The sequence below is a fragment of the Lagopus leucura genome, unplaced genomic scaffold, assembly GCF_019238085.1.
Source record: "Lagopus leucura isolate 7727_CA_CO unplaced genomic scaffold, USGS_WTPT01 Super-Scaffold_100029, whole genome shotgun sequence".
Lineage (NCBI taxonomy): Eukaryota > Metazoa > Chordata > Aves > Galliformes > Phasianidae > Lagopus > Lagopus leucura.
The window spans coordinates 3,785-19,089 of record NW_024962280.1 but is presented as its reverse complement, the minus strand read 5'-3'; the positions used below and the strand labels follow the sequence as shown (position 1 = coordinate 19,089).

Genomic DNA, 15,305 nt, shown 5'->3' with positions numbered 1-15,305 from the left:
GCCTCTGGGCATCCCTGCGGGCTCCTGTGTCCCCACTCCTACAGGCCTGTGGTCCTGTGCTGGGGCCCAGAGCTGAATGTAGCTCTGTGAGGGACCAACATTTTGTTGGTTGTGTTTGTTTTTTTCATTCACCAATGCTCCCAACATCTGCAACATCTTCGAGAGGAAAAAGAGAACAGGATAGATTTTAGTTTTTCCAGGTCGCTTTGTTTGTCCATTTACTAAGCAAATTAATATTACCAGTACATCTACAAGGATTTGGAAACCCATGATCAAATACATTTCTCTCTTTTCTGGGGAGTGTTGTTGTTGTTGTTGTTGTTGTTGTTCCTGGACTTGAATTTTCATTGCAAGAAGGTTATTCTATGATCCATTTAGAAAGCAGTATTTTTCACCAGTGTTTGTTGATGGTAGCTTTAATTAATGGTTGCTAATCTACAATGGCAAGAACAAGTGCATTTCTTAAAAGCCCAACTGCCCATTTCTTTTTTTTTTCCCCAACATCCTGATGATTTTTGCTCTTGTTCCATTAACCAGGTAGCAAAACAGAAGGCACCCCTACATACTTCTCTTTGCTGTAGACTTTATTCTGTTTATACCCACATCTCTGATTTAGCATTGTTGAAGTCAGCCTTGTCTTTCCCTAGCTTCAGCTTGTTCTGAATCAGTCTATAAACCTAAGTATTAAAGCTGCTTCAAAGAAAGGAAACAACCTTTTTCTTTCAGTTCTTAAAAGAACTTCTGTTGTTGTTTGAAGCCACTGTTCATGTCTAATTATGTTCACTGGTGATCATGTCATGCATCATGTATTAAAGTGAAGTTACCTAGCATTCAGTATTTCCTTGATTGCATTTGGTTTGTCAACAATTATTTCATTTAAAGTGGGTGATGACATTCTGCTGTCCTTGTTCCCTGACTTGACAATGAGGGAATGATAGTCATTAAGACATTTTATACGTCATCCAGGTAGCTAGGTAACCCTGAGTATTTAAAGAGGTGAGAATAAAGACTGATCTTCTTTTAGGTGTGGATAAATATGAGATAGGTTGGATTGAACTAGTGAAAGAAGTATTTGAGAAGCTGTGGACATGTGTTTTGGAAGGTGTGCCAGGTGTATTGGTTGTAAGTTGCTCATCCTTGCCCTGCTCAGCATCGCTGCCAACATTTTACTTTATTTTCCCAATGGAGAAACAAGATTTGCTTCTGAGCATCATCTCAGCAAATATGTGGAGTGCCTTCATGGCATTGTAGGTGGAGGCCTTTTGGTAAGTAACGAGCTAGTGCATTCTTGCAAGTTTATTTTGAAGCTACTTGCTATTACTGTTTCTTTACCATTGCATTAATTTATTTGTTGAATGTCTTGTCAGTGGGAATCTCTGGAGTTGTATTTAAAAAAAATCAGCTACATTGCACCATAGTATTATTAGTTACTATTAATTGTCATATCTGTAAATATCTCTTTTGAGCTGAGAATTAGGATATAGGTCGTAGACCCCAAATGCAGTACTAGAACCAGACCTTTCAGAGGGATGTTTTTATTTAAAGGTTAAATCTTACATTTTTATTCTATTAGTCAGCTATTCTCCTTTTTAATGTCCGTAGATAACTAGTATTTAATTACATTTCTTAAATGTATGACATCTAATATGTGGTAAGACAACAGTTGTTCTTCTGTTTTACTTCTCTATTCAGAGAAATCAAATAGCAGTTAGCAGAGCTTTACATTAGAGTAATAGCCAAGGATGAAGAACTAAGTGAGTTCACTGTAAGAGCCTGTTTAATCTTAAGCAATTGTTTTCTGCCTTTTCAATTTTGCAGCATGGAATTCAGCATGTTTAGGTTCTCTAAATCTAGGCTTCCTTCTTCATTCACTTTTAGCAGTCCCCTTAGTCTCAAGGCATTGGCAATTCACAGGTTGAAAACCACTGCATGATAAGACTGTCTTGTGAGAAGTGCTTGCAAGCTGTGTTACAGCCCTATCAGAAGCCAGACTGAGATTTAAAAAGGCTGATTTTCCACGCAGACTAATCCCAGTGAAATTGATGGAGCTACTTCTCAAACACACTCTTGCCCAACCTCTTCTGCACCTGAAGCAGTGGGGCTTAGAAAAAGGTTTTAGTAAAGGCTGTGACTAATATGCGACTCTGCTCTGTCTCGTTAAGTAAATCTGTGGTGTTTGCTCACTATGCTCTTTCTGTATGGTTTTCTGAGGTATTTCTGGATATGATGCCTTTGTGTAAGTGTAAAGTATTATTAAAGTATTATTAAATCCTATTATTGATGGTGAGGAGTATACTTTGTTGCCAGAATTTCTGGATGGTGTCTGCTTTGTTGCTTTGCTCTTCTGTCTCTGACAATTTTGTGAATGTGAAATCCTAGAGAAAGCTAGATGTCTGTAGTGAGATGTCTTGCTTAGGATATTTGTCACACAGACAATAGTAACACTTCAGTGAGTAGTCTCTGGAAACTTCACTGGTGGTTGAAATGTATTTCAGAGACTTATCATTAGTTTTCTTTTGGCAGAAAGTAAATGAAGGGTTTTTATTTTTTTCTCTTTTCTTTAAAGCTTTTTGTTTGCTGTATACAGCCTTTAGGGAGAACTGCAACATTTTAAAGTTGAAGCGTCTCAAGCTACATTAATTCCACAACGTGATCTTGATCAGCTGGCTCTTTGTGCACTTACGTGCTATTTGTGCACAAAATACAAGTAGAACTATACCTATCCTGTTGTTGGTATTACTGAGATGAGTAGTGAGACTCCTACTGTGTTAAATAAATGTAAAACTGGATAACCTATACAGGCACCCCAACACTGCCAACAAGCAATGCAAGTGAATGCAGTGTAAGTACTGTGCTTTGTCTATCTTGTCTATGTAGCAAAACAGAACAGAGAGCAGTGTGCTTTGTTTGCCCCATACCCAGGTGCTCATTCCAGCTGCAGTATTCATTGGACTTCACAATGATGACTGCTGCGGGTGCTTTGGCCATAAGAACTGTGGGAAAAGCTGTGCGGTAAGCGAGCCTTCACACTGCAGCCCCAGACAGCCCTCAGGACGCTGAGAAGACTGTGCTCAACTCTCATGTCTGTGTTTGCCCTGCAGATGCTGTCCTCAGTTCTGGCAGCCTGTGTTGGGATCCTTGGCTCTGGGTACTGTATAATCATTTCAGCACTGGGCTTGTCTCAGGGACCATATTGTTTTACTCGTGTAGAAAGAAACTGGATCTATCCTTTCACTGAATCCTCTGGAGGGTAAGTTGTCTGTTTGTCCGTGCATTACATCTTTCTCCATGCACATACGGTGTTTGTTCTTTTCCTGGACCTTGCAGCAATATTCAGTAACAACGTACCAACATCCATCCATAAGTTTTTGCTCCTTATTCGCTAGCTAAACAGATGGGATCAGAATTGCTCACACTGCTGGAGTTTAAAACACAATAAATTTAAATCCCTCAGTTTTACGTGTCTGAATATGCTGATTAGTTGTGACATTAAGTATCTGAAGGATGTGCAAAATGGTGCTCTTAATACAAGCTGATAAAGGATACTTGGAAGTAATTGAATGATGCTGTTAATAAAATACTGTCTTGTATAGGTCTCTTTCTCTTAATATATGCAGGCAAATATATCTGTGTACTACATACAGTTCATGTGAGCATATGATGTACTCTTTTAGGACTTTGAGGGAACCTTGAGCCACATCAAGATCCTTTGCAGCAGAGATTTGGAATTGTACATTTTAGTAGCATCCCTTATGAGAAGAGGCATTCCTTCTTCCCCACCTCTCTCAACTTATGGATGAATATAGAAGAGCTGAATTAATTCCTTGCTCATGGCTCATCAGTGCTTGTGTTCTAGCAAAATGGAAGAGAAGGAGCTGCTGGAATCTTTTCCAGTTCTCCTCTGAATTTATTCTATGTGTGACTAGTGCAGATTAGGCATGTGAAGGCCCAGAGGCAACAGCACAAAAAATGAAGTGACCCACTGGCTTCAAATTAGTAACTGCTGCCTTTAAACGCCCTATCCTGGAAAATTCTGTTTTTTTGTATCTTATTTTGTATCTTTGTATCTTTGTTTTTTTGTATCTTATTTTGATCAGTAATAGAAGATTTTGCCTTTCTAAATCAGATGTTTTAATGGAAATTAAGACTTAGCCAAAATGTGTGATTCATAGTTCAACGTGTACTCAAACAGAGCAGCATTTGCATGGAATGAGCCCTTACATTTTGTATTCCCGCTTAGAGTGATTATCCTTAATGCAATTGCATACCAGATGAAGTTTATTTCTATTGTATTGTCAGCATCCTAATCTGACACAATTTTACTATACTTTCATTTGACGCGTACAGGTACTTGTTGGATTATGATGAGTGGGCTAAATGTCAAGAACCTCAAAACATCGTGCAGTGGAATGTCACTCTCTTTTCCATTCTCTTGGTCTTGGGAGGAATAGAGTTCATCCTGTGCTCCATACAGGTAGTCAATGGTATTCTTGGAGGAGTGTGTAGACTGTGCTGCGGCAGTGATGAGGTAAGCCATTTTTTCAGCTAGTAGAGAGTTAAAGAGTATTGTTACTGATAGCACTGCAGGGGCTTAGCAGCTGTTTTTCTGGCATTCTTAAGCAGCAATGAGTGTACAATTTGCATTTTTTAATGTGACCCTGTTGTGTTCAGCATTTTCATGTAGTATTTGACTACATGCATTTAGCTATTTGCTCAGCTGTCTGCAGTGAAGTTAGTCTTCATGTGAACTGAAAGGGCCGCGTGTACACTGTGGTATATATGGTCATCAGCACTGTGTAGGTGATACAACAAAAATACGTATCTGAGACTGGCAAGGATCTTTGTTGTAGCCTAAGCCATTATTGCAGTGTGACAGAGTTTTGTGGCAGGCTGTTTCCTCTAGCTGTATTACTTTAGCCTCATAGTTTGCTCACAATAGCAGATAGACTACTGAGAATATGTGTGTCATTTGTAATAAAAACTGCAGCAAAAACCTTGCTTAGTAGATGTGGTGTAAGAGAAGGAATTAAACTGCACATACATAGTAAAGCTGACAGACAAATCTGAAGGACTTCTTGAAGGTTTGCTTTTATACATTTTTGTTTTTTATGAGTGAGAAAGGGGAAAATCCTCTAGTTTCTTTAGCATCTTGTTAGACACTTTGAGACTTCTGTTAAAATCAGTCTGTAGTGGAAATGCTGGGTCACAGCTTGAAGCAGTGATGGAGCACCTGGTGAGAAGGCAGGGCCAGCCCAGAGGATCTCAGGTGCATGCAATGTACTGAGTGACTGGAAGGGCTGGAGCCAGGATCCATCCCTTCCCAGACTTCATCTAGGGTTGGCAGTGGAGCTGAGGGTATCTCTTGCTGGAGATGCCTGTATCCCTGAGGCCTTCTGAGGGTAAGCAATTTTTTTTCATTTGTTTCTGTGCCCACAGCTGCTGCATTTGGGCTCTTCCTCAGTTACTGCAGCATAGGACTTTGCTGCTCCATTGTTGTTGCTGTGCTTTCCACCACATTGTAGCATTGCAGCCTCATAGATGTAGTGTTGGAATTGCCTTATAGTATGAAAGTGATATGATTTATAACGTGTGCATGTTATGGCCCAGAGCATTTCGCATTTTGATTTGATGTGGTTGAATGCTGTGGCACTTTGAAAGCATTACTGTCTTCTACTTCCTATCTTCTGTGCTGTTACTGTTTACAATGCTGTGCTATGGCTCTCTAGATCTGCTTGGGTTAATTGTAGCTCTTACAGTTAGATACAATATTAGTGTTCTTCCTCTTAATGCGTGTTTGTTTCTTTTTGTTTCCCTCACAGACACTTTCTTGCTAGAAAACAAGAAAACGGGTTGAAGTTGGTGTATATGCGTGGTGCGTTGAGTATCCACTGTTGTTTTTTGGTTTCTTAAATGTTGTATGTATACTGAAGTGCACACTTTGTTATCAAAGTATATAGCGACCACCAATTTAACTGACTTAGGGCTCTGTTTTTGAATTCATATCCATGTTTTCCATTTTCCACTGACCTGCCTGCATCTGAAGATAAAATGAGCTGCTTTGGTTCATTTCATAGACAATTGGGATCAATAAAGTTTTTTTTCTTTTTTTCCTTTTTTGTACTCACACGACAGCTCTGTGCTTCAGGCTGCTTTCCCAATAAAGTTGCATTTTTCATTCTGATGTTGAAACGAACGTGAACTGTAGTCTGCTCTGGAAATAAATTAATTCTCACTGGAGCAACAAATAAAGCAACAGTAAAATATGGATGACCAAGAGCAACAATGAACTTCTGCTTTTAAAGAACTGGAAAAGTATTAGGATATTAAAGTGTGGATTTCTCTGAGCTGCTCCTGTCTCAAGTACGGGTTTGTATTAAAATTACCCAGCAACTGTCAGTGTTTCTGCCTGTGCTGAAGCTGTTTTCTTGATCCTAGAGGAAGAGATAATGGTGGCATAGAACATAAATATGAAACTGAAGAGGAACTTCTTTACTTCGGGGGTGACAGAGTACTGGAACAAGTTGTCTGAAGAAGTGGTGGAGTCGTCTCCTCTGGAGATGTTCAGAACTCCCCTGAGAGCTTTCTTGTGAAACCTACTGTAGGGAGCCTGCTTTGAAAGGGGGGTTAGTCTGAATAACCTGTAGAAGTCCTTGCCAACCCTGTGATTCTTTGAAGTTACAACCTCCTTTTTCTACTCAGCACATACTGTCAGAGTAAGAGATGCTTCAGTCTTCAAACTCCTTTACTCACAAGGACTGCTTACCTCCTGACTACCTAGTCTTGTAACAAAAAAGCCATGGGTCTGGGTTCTTGTTTCCAGCCTGCCCCCAGGCAGGGCAATATAGTTCAAATTCAGATCAGCAGCACTAGACTAATCTGAAATACAGATTTTTTTTTTATTATTTTTTTTTAAATTTAAATTAAATTTTTTTAATTTTTTAAATTTAAATTAAAAATTACATTTCACCAACAAGGAACCTGGACCCTGTATCCAAAGACCCTGTGCAAGAGTCTGAAGTTTATCTTGTAGCATATTGCAGCAAATGTTTTACCCCATAATAAAGTAAACCTGTATGATACGCTGCTAATAGCATTAATGAGAAGGTCAGTATGCTGCTGGGAGTGGCATTTTATAAGAAAGAACAAAACATGACGTTGGTTTAAAAGAAAATGAGAGTGACAACTATTACTTCTCCACTTTTGGAATCTAGCAGATAATGTCTTATTTGAAAATGGACAAGTTAATTTATGTTTGTGGGGAAAAAGAATTTCCCACAGGTGTCAGTGCATAGTTAGTCCTACTTTTAACTAGGAGAGTGGTCTTTAAAAGTAGCCGGAAACAAGGTTTTTCCTCACTCTCTCCTCCTGTCCAAGTCTGTCACCTACAGATGTGTCTCTGTTAAAGGAAGTTAACTGAAAATGGGAAATTGCACACACAGGTCTATGGCAGCAAAAAGACATCGAAAAAACAACCCCTCAATAGGAGGAATGCTGAGTTTCTAAACACAAATGGGTAGTTCTTGCAATACCACTCATTCATACACAAAGTATGCAGAATTAGGTGAAGGCACGCTTTAGTATAGTATAGATTCTGCATGCTGTATTTATCCTTGTCTTGCTCTGCTGTGGCAAAGAAGATGTGCATGTACGTGCACTCAGTTCCTTGTTGCTGTGCAGTGTGATGTCTTTGTATATGAAAAAGCACTTTGAAAGAGGGTTTGCAAGGTTAAATTTGGTATGAAATCAAGGATAGGAGGAAGAGGACAAAATATGATGGAATATGGTATAATATGGTATAATTCCCAGAAAGCTTAAAGATTTTACCTGTACACTTGCATAGTTATTACTTGTCTTTCTGATACACATAACTAACTAGGGAACTGAAACTAGGTTAGGCACGCCAATGAACAGAATGATTAGGGGAGAGTTTCGAACTAAAACTGTGTAGCACCACTAATGTCACCTCTCGGTTTTTATGTTGCTGTTGTTAAAATAAGCTGCTTAAATTCCTTCAGTGCCTAATGGCTGACTTTGGGGAGTTTTATTAGTTACATTGTAGAAAAGCAGTTGTTTTGGGTTGGATTCATCTGGGTTAACGGAGATGAATCATCCAAAGTCAACAAAGGGTTTTCAGTAATGAGCTCTGCATGGACTCATGGACGTTGGCAAGCAACAGGAATCCAGCTTTTGCAGCACTTAAGATATTTGAAAAACTAATTGCCAGGCTTGCTTAATACTTGGTGTAAAATGGTGGTGTCCTGTTCTGGCAGTATGTGTGGCAGCAAAACACTCTTTGATGTGACATTTGCAGAGCTCAGTTTAAATATGAAGTGAGTCATGTGGTGTGTTGGCACACTAGAATGGATGCTATTTCAGGTGTCGTTTTCTTAGTGAGTTTCTTCTAAACAGAGCAGATCATTATGGGAAGTTGCCCACTCAGTAATAATTCAGGCCTTTGCTTTTAGGAACAAAAAAAAAAAAAAGAAAACATTTTGACTTACTAAATGAATTATGAGTCTAGTAATAAAAATCAATCCTGGGTTCTGATGTGCCTGCTTTTAATTCAGCTGTTTTCCATTACCGGAAGGAGCGGTACTGATACCACATCTGTGAGTGTGCTGGAGAAGGTTTGTCACTGGTTCCAGTTAGAGGGGGGGGCTTGAAAATGTGCCCCTGGTGATCAGGGAATAAAGAGGAAATATGAGAAGAGCTTCAGTGTAACATCTGAAGGCTTTAAAGTGAATCTCTTGGGAGAAAAAAAGTGAGAAAAGGAGAGTCACAGCAGAAAATGGATAGGAAATAAAATGGTGCAGTTGCGTGAGTGCCACCATGCCCATTTCCTTGGGAAATATATAAAAAATGACATCGTTGATTCTAAAAGATCCCCCCCTTATTTTTTTCTGTAATGTTGAACTTCCTATTAAGTAAACCTTAAGCTTGATCTTTAATTACTTTTCTGATAACTTACTAGGGCAAGAGAAGAAGATATGTGTTGTGCTTTGACATTCAAACAGCGCTGGCTCTGCTGTACTGGAATGGATGCTTAGTTGCATGGGGCTGTCAGAACAATGACAAATAAAAATGAGGAAAGTGCCTGGCTCCTGCTTCCCACAGTGCAGAGCCACAGATGCATTTCAGAAAGCAGCCAGACCTCTTGTCATGTACTTAGGTCAGATCTGTAGCCATACATGCTCAAATGTAAGTTTAGAATAAAACTTTGCACAATAGCAGGATTTATCTCATCAAACAGTTCATCATTCTGCTGAAAATAATAAAGAAATGTGATTATATCTGCCTGGCAGTTTCTAGCTGGTGTTGCTTGGACTTCTGTGTGCCCTGTGTTGTGCTCAAAACTCAAGTTAGTGTTTCTGAAGGGATACCTCATGTCAGCAGCCAGTGCTGGGCTTCATGTGAGCTCTCGTGTGCAGTCAAGTGTTGAAGGGACCTCTGTTTCCTTTAGATTTGTGTTGCTACAATTTTCTAATAGTAATAGCTTAGGCCAATATCTGTGTGAACTTTGAGGCAATGTGGACTTTCTGTGCAGATGTTTGACATCTGTCAAACAGCCCATGTAAGGTCAAATTATCGCTACAGTAATGATGAACCATTTGCCTCATGCTGCAGAACAGCTGCACAGGAATCTATTTCAACAAGAGGAGTGTTTCTAAGCGGTCACTAGGAAGTGAGATTTTTTTATGTTCCTTCCTGAGTCTAACTTGTAGACGTATTTAATTAGGGAGATCGTTAAGGAGGACCTTTGAGAAGGGAAACTGCTACTTAAAGACATGTTTAGAAAGGATAGGTAGTTTAGGCAGCAGAATTTGTCTGTTCTTCTACCTACAATTAAGCAGCGGAGTCATATGAAGTGACTGAATCAAACAGGAGGTCAGAATACTTTTTGTATTTTAAACCTTGTAATCTTTTGTTAGCTTAGAAGAGCAAAACTTCTAGTATTCTTGAGAGATGGCTTTAGAAACATGTGGAAGCTGTTTGAGCTGTCTGCTGGTCCCTCTTGCACTTTGGAGCATTGTTGTTAATGTCCTTTTATATTTCCCTAATGGGAATGCTTCATATGTTGCTAGTTACCAGCATCCCAACTATGTGTGGTATTTTGAAGGCATCTGTTTCTCAGGTGTGATGGTAAGTGCTGATTTTATGGATCTTTAATTATTTGCAGTAGAATTGCATGTCATATTCAGTTACTGTGCAGTGAGATAATTACACTTCCAAAGGAAGTATGGATTTCTTTCTTGCAACAGTATGGGAAAAACTTGATCAAGCTGAAGAAATTGTGAATATATTGAATGACATGCTGTGTATGCTGCTTTATTTCATACATGTGATTTTGCAAGGCAAATTTATTTTTCCCGTTGGCTTTTTGTTCATGTTTAACTTGGACTCGTGTTACTGAGTCATGCGCTATTTTGATTTGTTCTTTTATGGACGTAGAATTAAAGCTCTTTAGCAAGGCAAAGCAAAAATCTGTAAAAGCCTATCATAACTGTCTGTAGGTTTTTAAGCTCTGTATACAGAGGAGTGGTTCACAGTGTCACTGTTATTAGGCTAAATATAGAGAATTGTCTCACTGCGACTGGTGTAGGTGTATTTTTCCCATTACGTTTGTAATATGCTCATCTGCAGTAATAATGTGGTGTTGGCTACTGCTCGTGCTGTTCACCAGGCTCGTAAAGATCTGTAGCCTCAGGAAAAGAAAGCAGTAAAGTAATAAGAGTGTGAACAAAAATCAGTGTTAGAAAAGGGCAAATGTGCAATGATTTATGTGTTTTTATGATGTTGCTGAACTGGGAGAGATACAAAAACTTTATTTTTGTAATTGAATATTCTTCCTAAAACAGAAGAAATCCCAACTTTCTGAGCACAGGGAGAAGGGTATCACACGAAGAATTTTAATGGAGAAACATATATGGAAAATTTACCAGAAAAAAAGTTAACTGCAAACTACCTTCATACTTTGAAACATTTTTAGCCTGCGGATCTTTAACAATTTATTACTTGCATGTATATTTTCCTGTTGCAAACAGGGCAGTATGTTAAAGCAGTTTGCTTGGAGGGGTGTCCAGTACACCTGGAATCAACTGCCCCTGGTGTGGAAATGTAGTTCTGCCATTTGGCATGGGCTGATTCAGGCTGCATTGGAGCAGGGAGAAGCTCTTGAGCACCTGCAATGCATTAATTTAAATGTATTGGAAGAGAAATCATTTCACACGGGTCTCTGAGCAACATCAAGCTTTTGAACAAATAACACAGGAGATAATGATGTAGCCTTAGGGCTAGTCTGGACAGGACAAGATGTAAAAAAAAAACAAGTATGTTCTACACTGCAGCAGGGGAGAGTGGTCCCACTCAGAGCCTCTGACAGAAAGCCCCAGGGGAGACTCGAGGTCACTCGGAAGGGTTTTGGAGTTGAGGATACAGAGGATCCAAGGCTCACTGAAAGAGAGATATTGGTAGCATATGAAGGGGTTCCAGCTGCTTCAGAAGTGATTGGTACTGAAACACATCTCCTAGCTGTGAGAGAACAGTGCTAGACTTTAGCCAGCATGTTCTGCTAGAGCTCATCCCAGCAGTAAAAGTGCAAATGTCAGCAAAGCTTCAGGTGGCTCATCTTATGTATTTCCGAACAATGATTTACCTGAAGTGCTGCTATGACTGATAACCACTGTATTTTGGAATTAGCTCTAAGCTCTTTTTTTCTTGCAGTTTTTTACTAACAGCCCTTTCAAGTGACAAATCCAGGGCTTTCTTTGTTTTTCCAAACCGTTTCAGAAACACTGCTCGTTTTTCCTTATTCAAAGGAATGCCTTTCTGAGTGGCAGCTTGTGATTCTGGAGCCCAAATCTTATTTATTAAACTTCTAGTATCAGGTTTAAATAATCCAGTAAGCAAATGGAAGTTCACCATACTACTGACTTCTGTTTTTTTTTTTTAAGCATGTGTTGGTAAGGAAGAGAATTTGCCTCACTACAGCTGCAGTCACTCACTGTGTTCCCTTACAGATTCTTCTGTTGGCAATAATTCTCATAGCACTGGAGTGTAATGCATTCTATCGGTGCTGCCGAAGTGAGAGCTGTAACAAAACCTACAGAGTGAGTCTATCTTTTATTTTTGCTTGTCTCTGGCATTTGTTCTACATGGCTTCCTCCTCCTGTGTCTCTAGTACATCCTTCTCCTCTGCTCTGGTTCTGCTGCTTTTCACAGAGAAGGATTCTGAGTCAGGTTGAGAGGTCGCAGAAAGGGCAGCTCTTTCCTGTTGATGCATATTCAGGATGGAAAAAAATCTTTGTAGAGTGAAACAAGATAAAATAAGAAGGCTGGAGTGTTCTAACAGAGTTCTCCATCTAAATAGTTTCATCTCCTTGTGTTTTTTTTTGTTGTTTTTTTTTCCCAGTACCGACTCAATAAGCACTATCTGGAATGCAAACATATTAAATATGCACTTATATTCCTCTTGCATTCTGGGATACAGTTTTGTAGGAATGTGAGTTTAAAAAACATCAGTACTTAACTGATATTATGGAACTGCCTTACACAAACAGAGTAAAGATAGAGTTTATGCTTACTGATTATTGCCTAGTATTTTTCTCTCAGTAGTGAAGACTGGGACAACCACATGTGAAATTCAACCCCAAAGAAGTAGATTGGCAAGGACAGTGAATACACATGATGCAGAGACTGCTCTCATACAGGAATATTTTTCTCTCTTCAGAGTTTTATTTCAATTGTGCTAGCCATGCTTGGAGTTGCTTTCTCTGGATACAGTTGTATCATTTTTACCTTGGGATTGATCCAAGGCCCTTTCTGCAATTCATCCAATGGATGGGATTACATCTTCAAAGATACTGTTGGAGGGTAAGAAACATCAGTTTTAACTAGTTTATTCTACTAATTTTCTCAGGGCTTTACAAAAGATGGCACAGTCTCTTGAGCACAAAACCTATACTGTAAGACATTTTTAAGTTGTTCAGTGAGCAACAGCATCTTCAAAGAAAGCTATTTGCCTCCTAATGATAAATTCTAAAGGTAAGAATCTTTGTACTGATCAGACCTGGAGGTCTGTAGAGACAAGCAGACTTTATCTGGTGATGATCACAACTTTGTGTAGCAAAGAATAAAAGATTAGATGCGCTGTAGACGTATACTTTCATAATATTCTCTCAAATTCCTCAAGTTCTTCATTCAAAGATTATGAATGTCGTTTTAATATTTAATAACTCAGGAGGTTTCCCTTTAACACCTAAACTCAATGAAGTCTGCAGTTTGATCATTGGAAGGTTATGCATACTGCTGCAACATCTCATAAAATACTTGAGCAAAGTGCTGTTGGTGTTTTGGACTACGGTAGCTTGAAACATTTCATAAGATCAATAATGTGGGGATGCTTCCACAAGATTTTACATTATCCCTTTAAAAAAATCAAAGTTTTACAAGACTTGGATTTTTCACAGCGTATGATACCAGGCTCTTCCACTTGCATGTGAATGTGCTGAGGATTAAATTTGTCAGTGAATCATAGGCACATCTCTTCAGCATAAACAGGAGTAGTTCCTATAAAATAGATATTGCCATCTCTGATTGAAATGGCTCTCTTTTAACATCCTGAAATGCATCCTGCAGTCTCTGTTATGTATTGCCAGCCTTACCATCCCATTTGAAAATACATGTGCATAAAATGGAAGCTTGATTTTAACTTAAAAGGCCAGGTGCTGAACAATGTCCTCAAAATGATGGATGTTTAGAAAATAACCAACAAAGCTTCTTGCAATGAACCGCCAGGCCATAGCATGTCTCAGTTAAAAAGGCACATAACATTCCTCAAGTGTGCAGAATGTGGCTCTGGAAGTTGCATATGGTGACACACCTCAGCTCTGCCACACAGGCTGCATCCACTGGTCAGAATTTTTGGATGTTCCTACTCTTTGTCATCTAGACATAATCAAAAGCTGAAATTAAATCAGGGAAGGAAGTCCCTTCTTTAGACTTGGCTTCTTCCTTTGCGGGGAGGGGGGAAAGCAACATCTCTCTTAACATTTGGGTGTCTTACTGGGAAGTTAATGAAGCAGTTGAGGAACCCAAGTCTTTATTCAGCTGAGTTTGGTAAACTTATCTGGGACTTACTCTACTGTAATGAAAGACCAGCCCTAAACTTCAAGCATATAAGGCATAGTATGGGTTTTCTATATAGTAGAGGTAAAATAATGTGTATTTAAATTTGATTGGAAAAGTCAATTTAATTTGCCTCACATTGCTTTTTCTCTGATAGATACCTCACAGATTACTCTGCTTGGTCTCAATGTGCTGAACCTGCTAATGCTGTGGAATGGACCATCATTTTACTCTCTATTCTGATGACTCTTAGTGGACTGCAGTTGATCATCTGTTTTCTTAAAGTGGCTGCTGAGCTGAAACGTACACTGTGTGGGACCTATTCTGTTTTTATTCAGGTAACAAAGGACCTGAGGTCATTTCTTCAGAATCTTGAAGGTCAGTTTAGCTTCAGCAGTTTCTCCCAGTAGATGACTTTCCCTCTTGGTTTATGCATTCTCTTTGCTACTGCATATTTATTAGCAGAAGATATGTGCTGATAGTAAATCTGCTGCATCCTAGCCATCTGCCATTCAAGGATGGCTGACTGCTCACTCTTGCCGTTAGTGCTATGATTAATGAAAAAACGAGGATTTTACTCCCATGTCAGCAAAAGCTTCTGTGCAACCTTCTCCTGTCATTCATTTGTGTGCATTAAGAGTTTAGGTTAGGAGATGAATGTTTAAGTCAAACAAGATGTATGTTAGCTTGAGCTGGAAGAGAAAGAAAGTAACCGACAGGCCTTACGCTTCCTTCCTTTTCGTTTGCAGGCTGGGATTCTCTGAAAACGGCAAAACGCTGAACCACTGTTTTCCTAAAGAAAACACTGTTTTCCTACCTGTCTAGTTGTCTCTGGCAGTGACTTTTTTTAACCCTCCAGCTTGGGTCTGAACCCTCAGGGAGGTCTGAATACTGCGGAACTCCTTTTGTAGTAAAACCATCTTTTTGGAATAAACTGCTGTATTTATAATACCCTCTTTTTGTTTAGAAAATGAGAGTATTTGTTCTGAAAGGGCCTGATTCAAACCCTAGCATGTCAAGAGAAATTCTCCCTTGAGAATTAATGTGCTGGACGAAGCATGGTTTCTACATGACTGAATTTCAGTTACAGACAGAGCACGATAGTCATGAGAGGCAGAAGCTCATGCTGCATTTTTTGTCCTAGAAGCTTATTAACTGTACAAAGCAATTTATGGAAAAAA

General features: G+C 39.2%; 1 protein-coding gene across 3 annotated transcripts in view; it reads left to right on the top strand.

Annotated features, from left to right (window-relative positions):
• Positions 1–15,075, top strand: part of LOC122185376 (transmembrane 4 L6 family member 18-like) — a 44,467-nt gene extending 29,392 nt beyond the window's left edge. The window contains exons 1-8 of one of the 3 annotated variants that reach the window (XM_042881113.1): positions 1,076–1,265; positions 2,923–3,012; positions 3,102–3,250; positions 4,348–4,528; positions 12,018–12,107; positions 12,728–12,870; positions 14,282–14,462; positions 14,874–15,075. In XM_042881113.1, coding sequence (XP_042737047.1) covers positions 1,089–1,265; positions 2,923–3,012; positions 3,102–3,250; positions 4,348–4,528; positions 12,018–12,107; positions 12,728–12,870; positions 14,282–14,462; positions 14,874–14,888 — 1,026 coding nt within the window. In that variant the 5' untranslated portion in view covers positions 1,076–1,088 and the 3' untranslated portion in view covers positions 14,889–15,075. Of the gene's footprint in view, positions 1–1,075; positions 1,266–2,922; positions 3,013–3,101; positions 3,251–4,347; positions 4,529–7,246; positions 10,141–12,017; positions 12,108–12,727; positions 12,871–14,281; positions 14,463–14,873 lie in introns of those variants that run through there. The other 2 variants (XM_042881111.1, XM_042881112.1) reach the window with 2 other exon arrangements.
• The last annotated feature ends 230 nt before the right edge of the window (positions 15,076–15,305 follow it).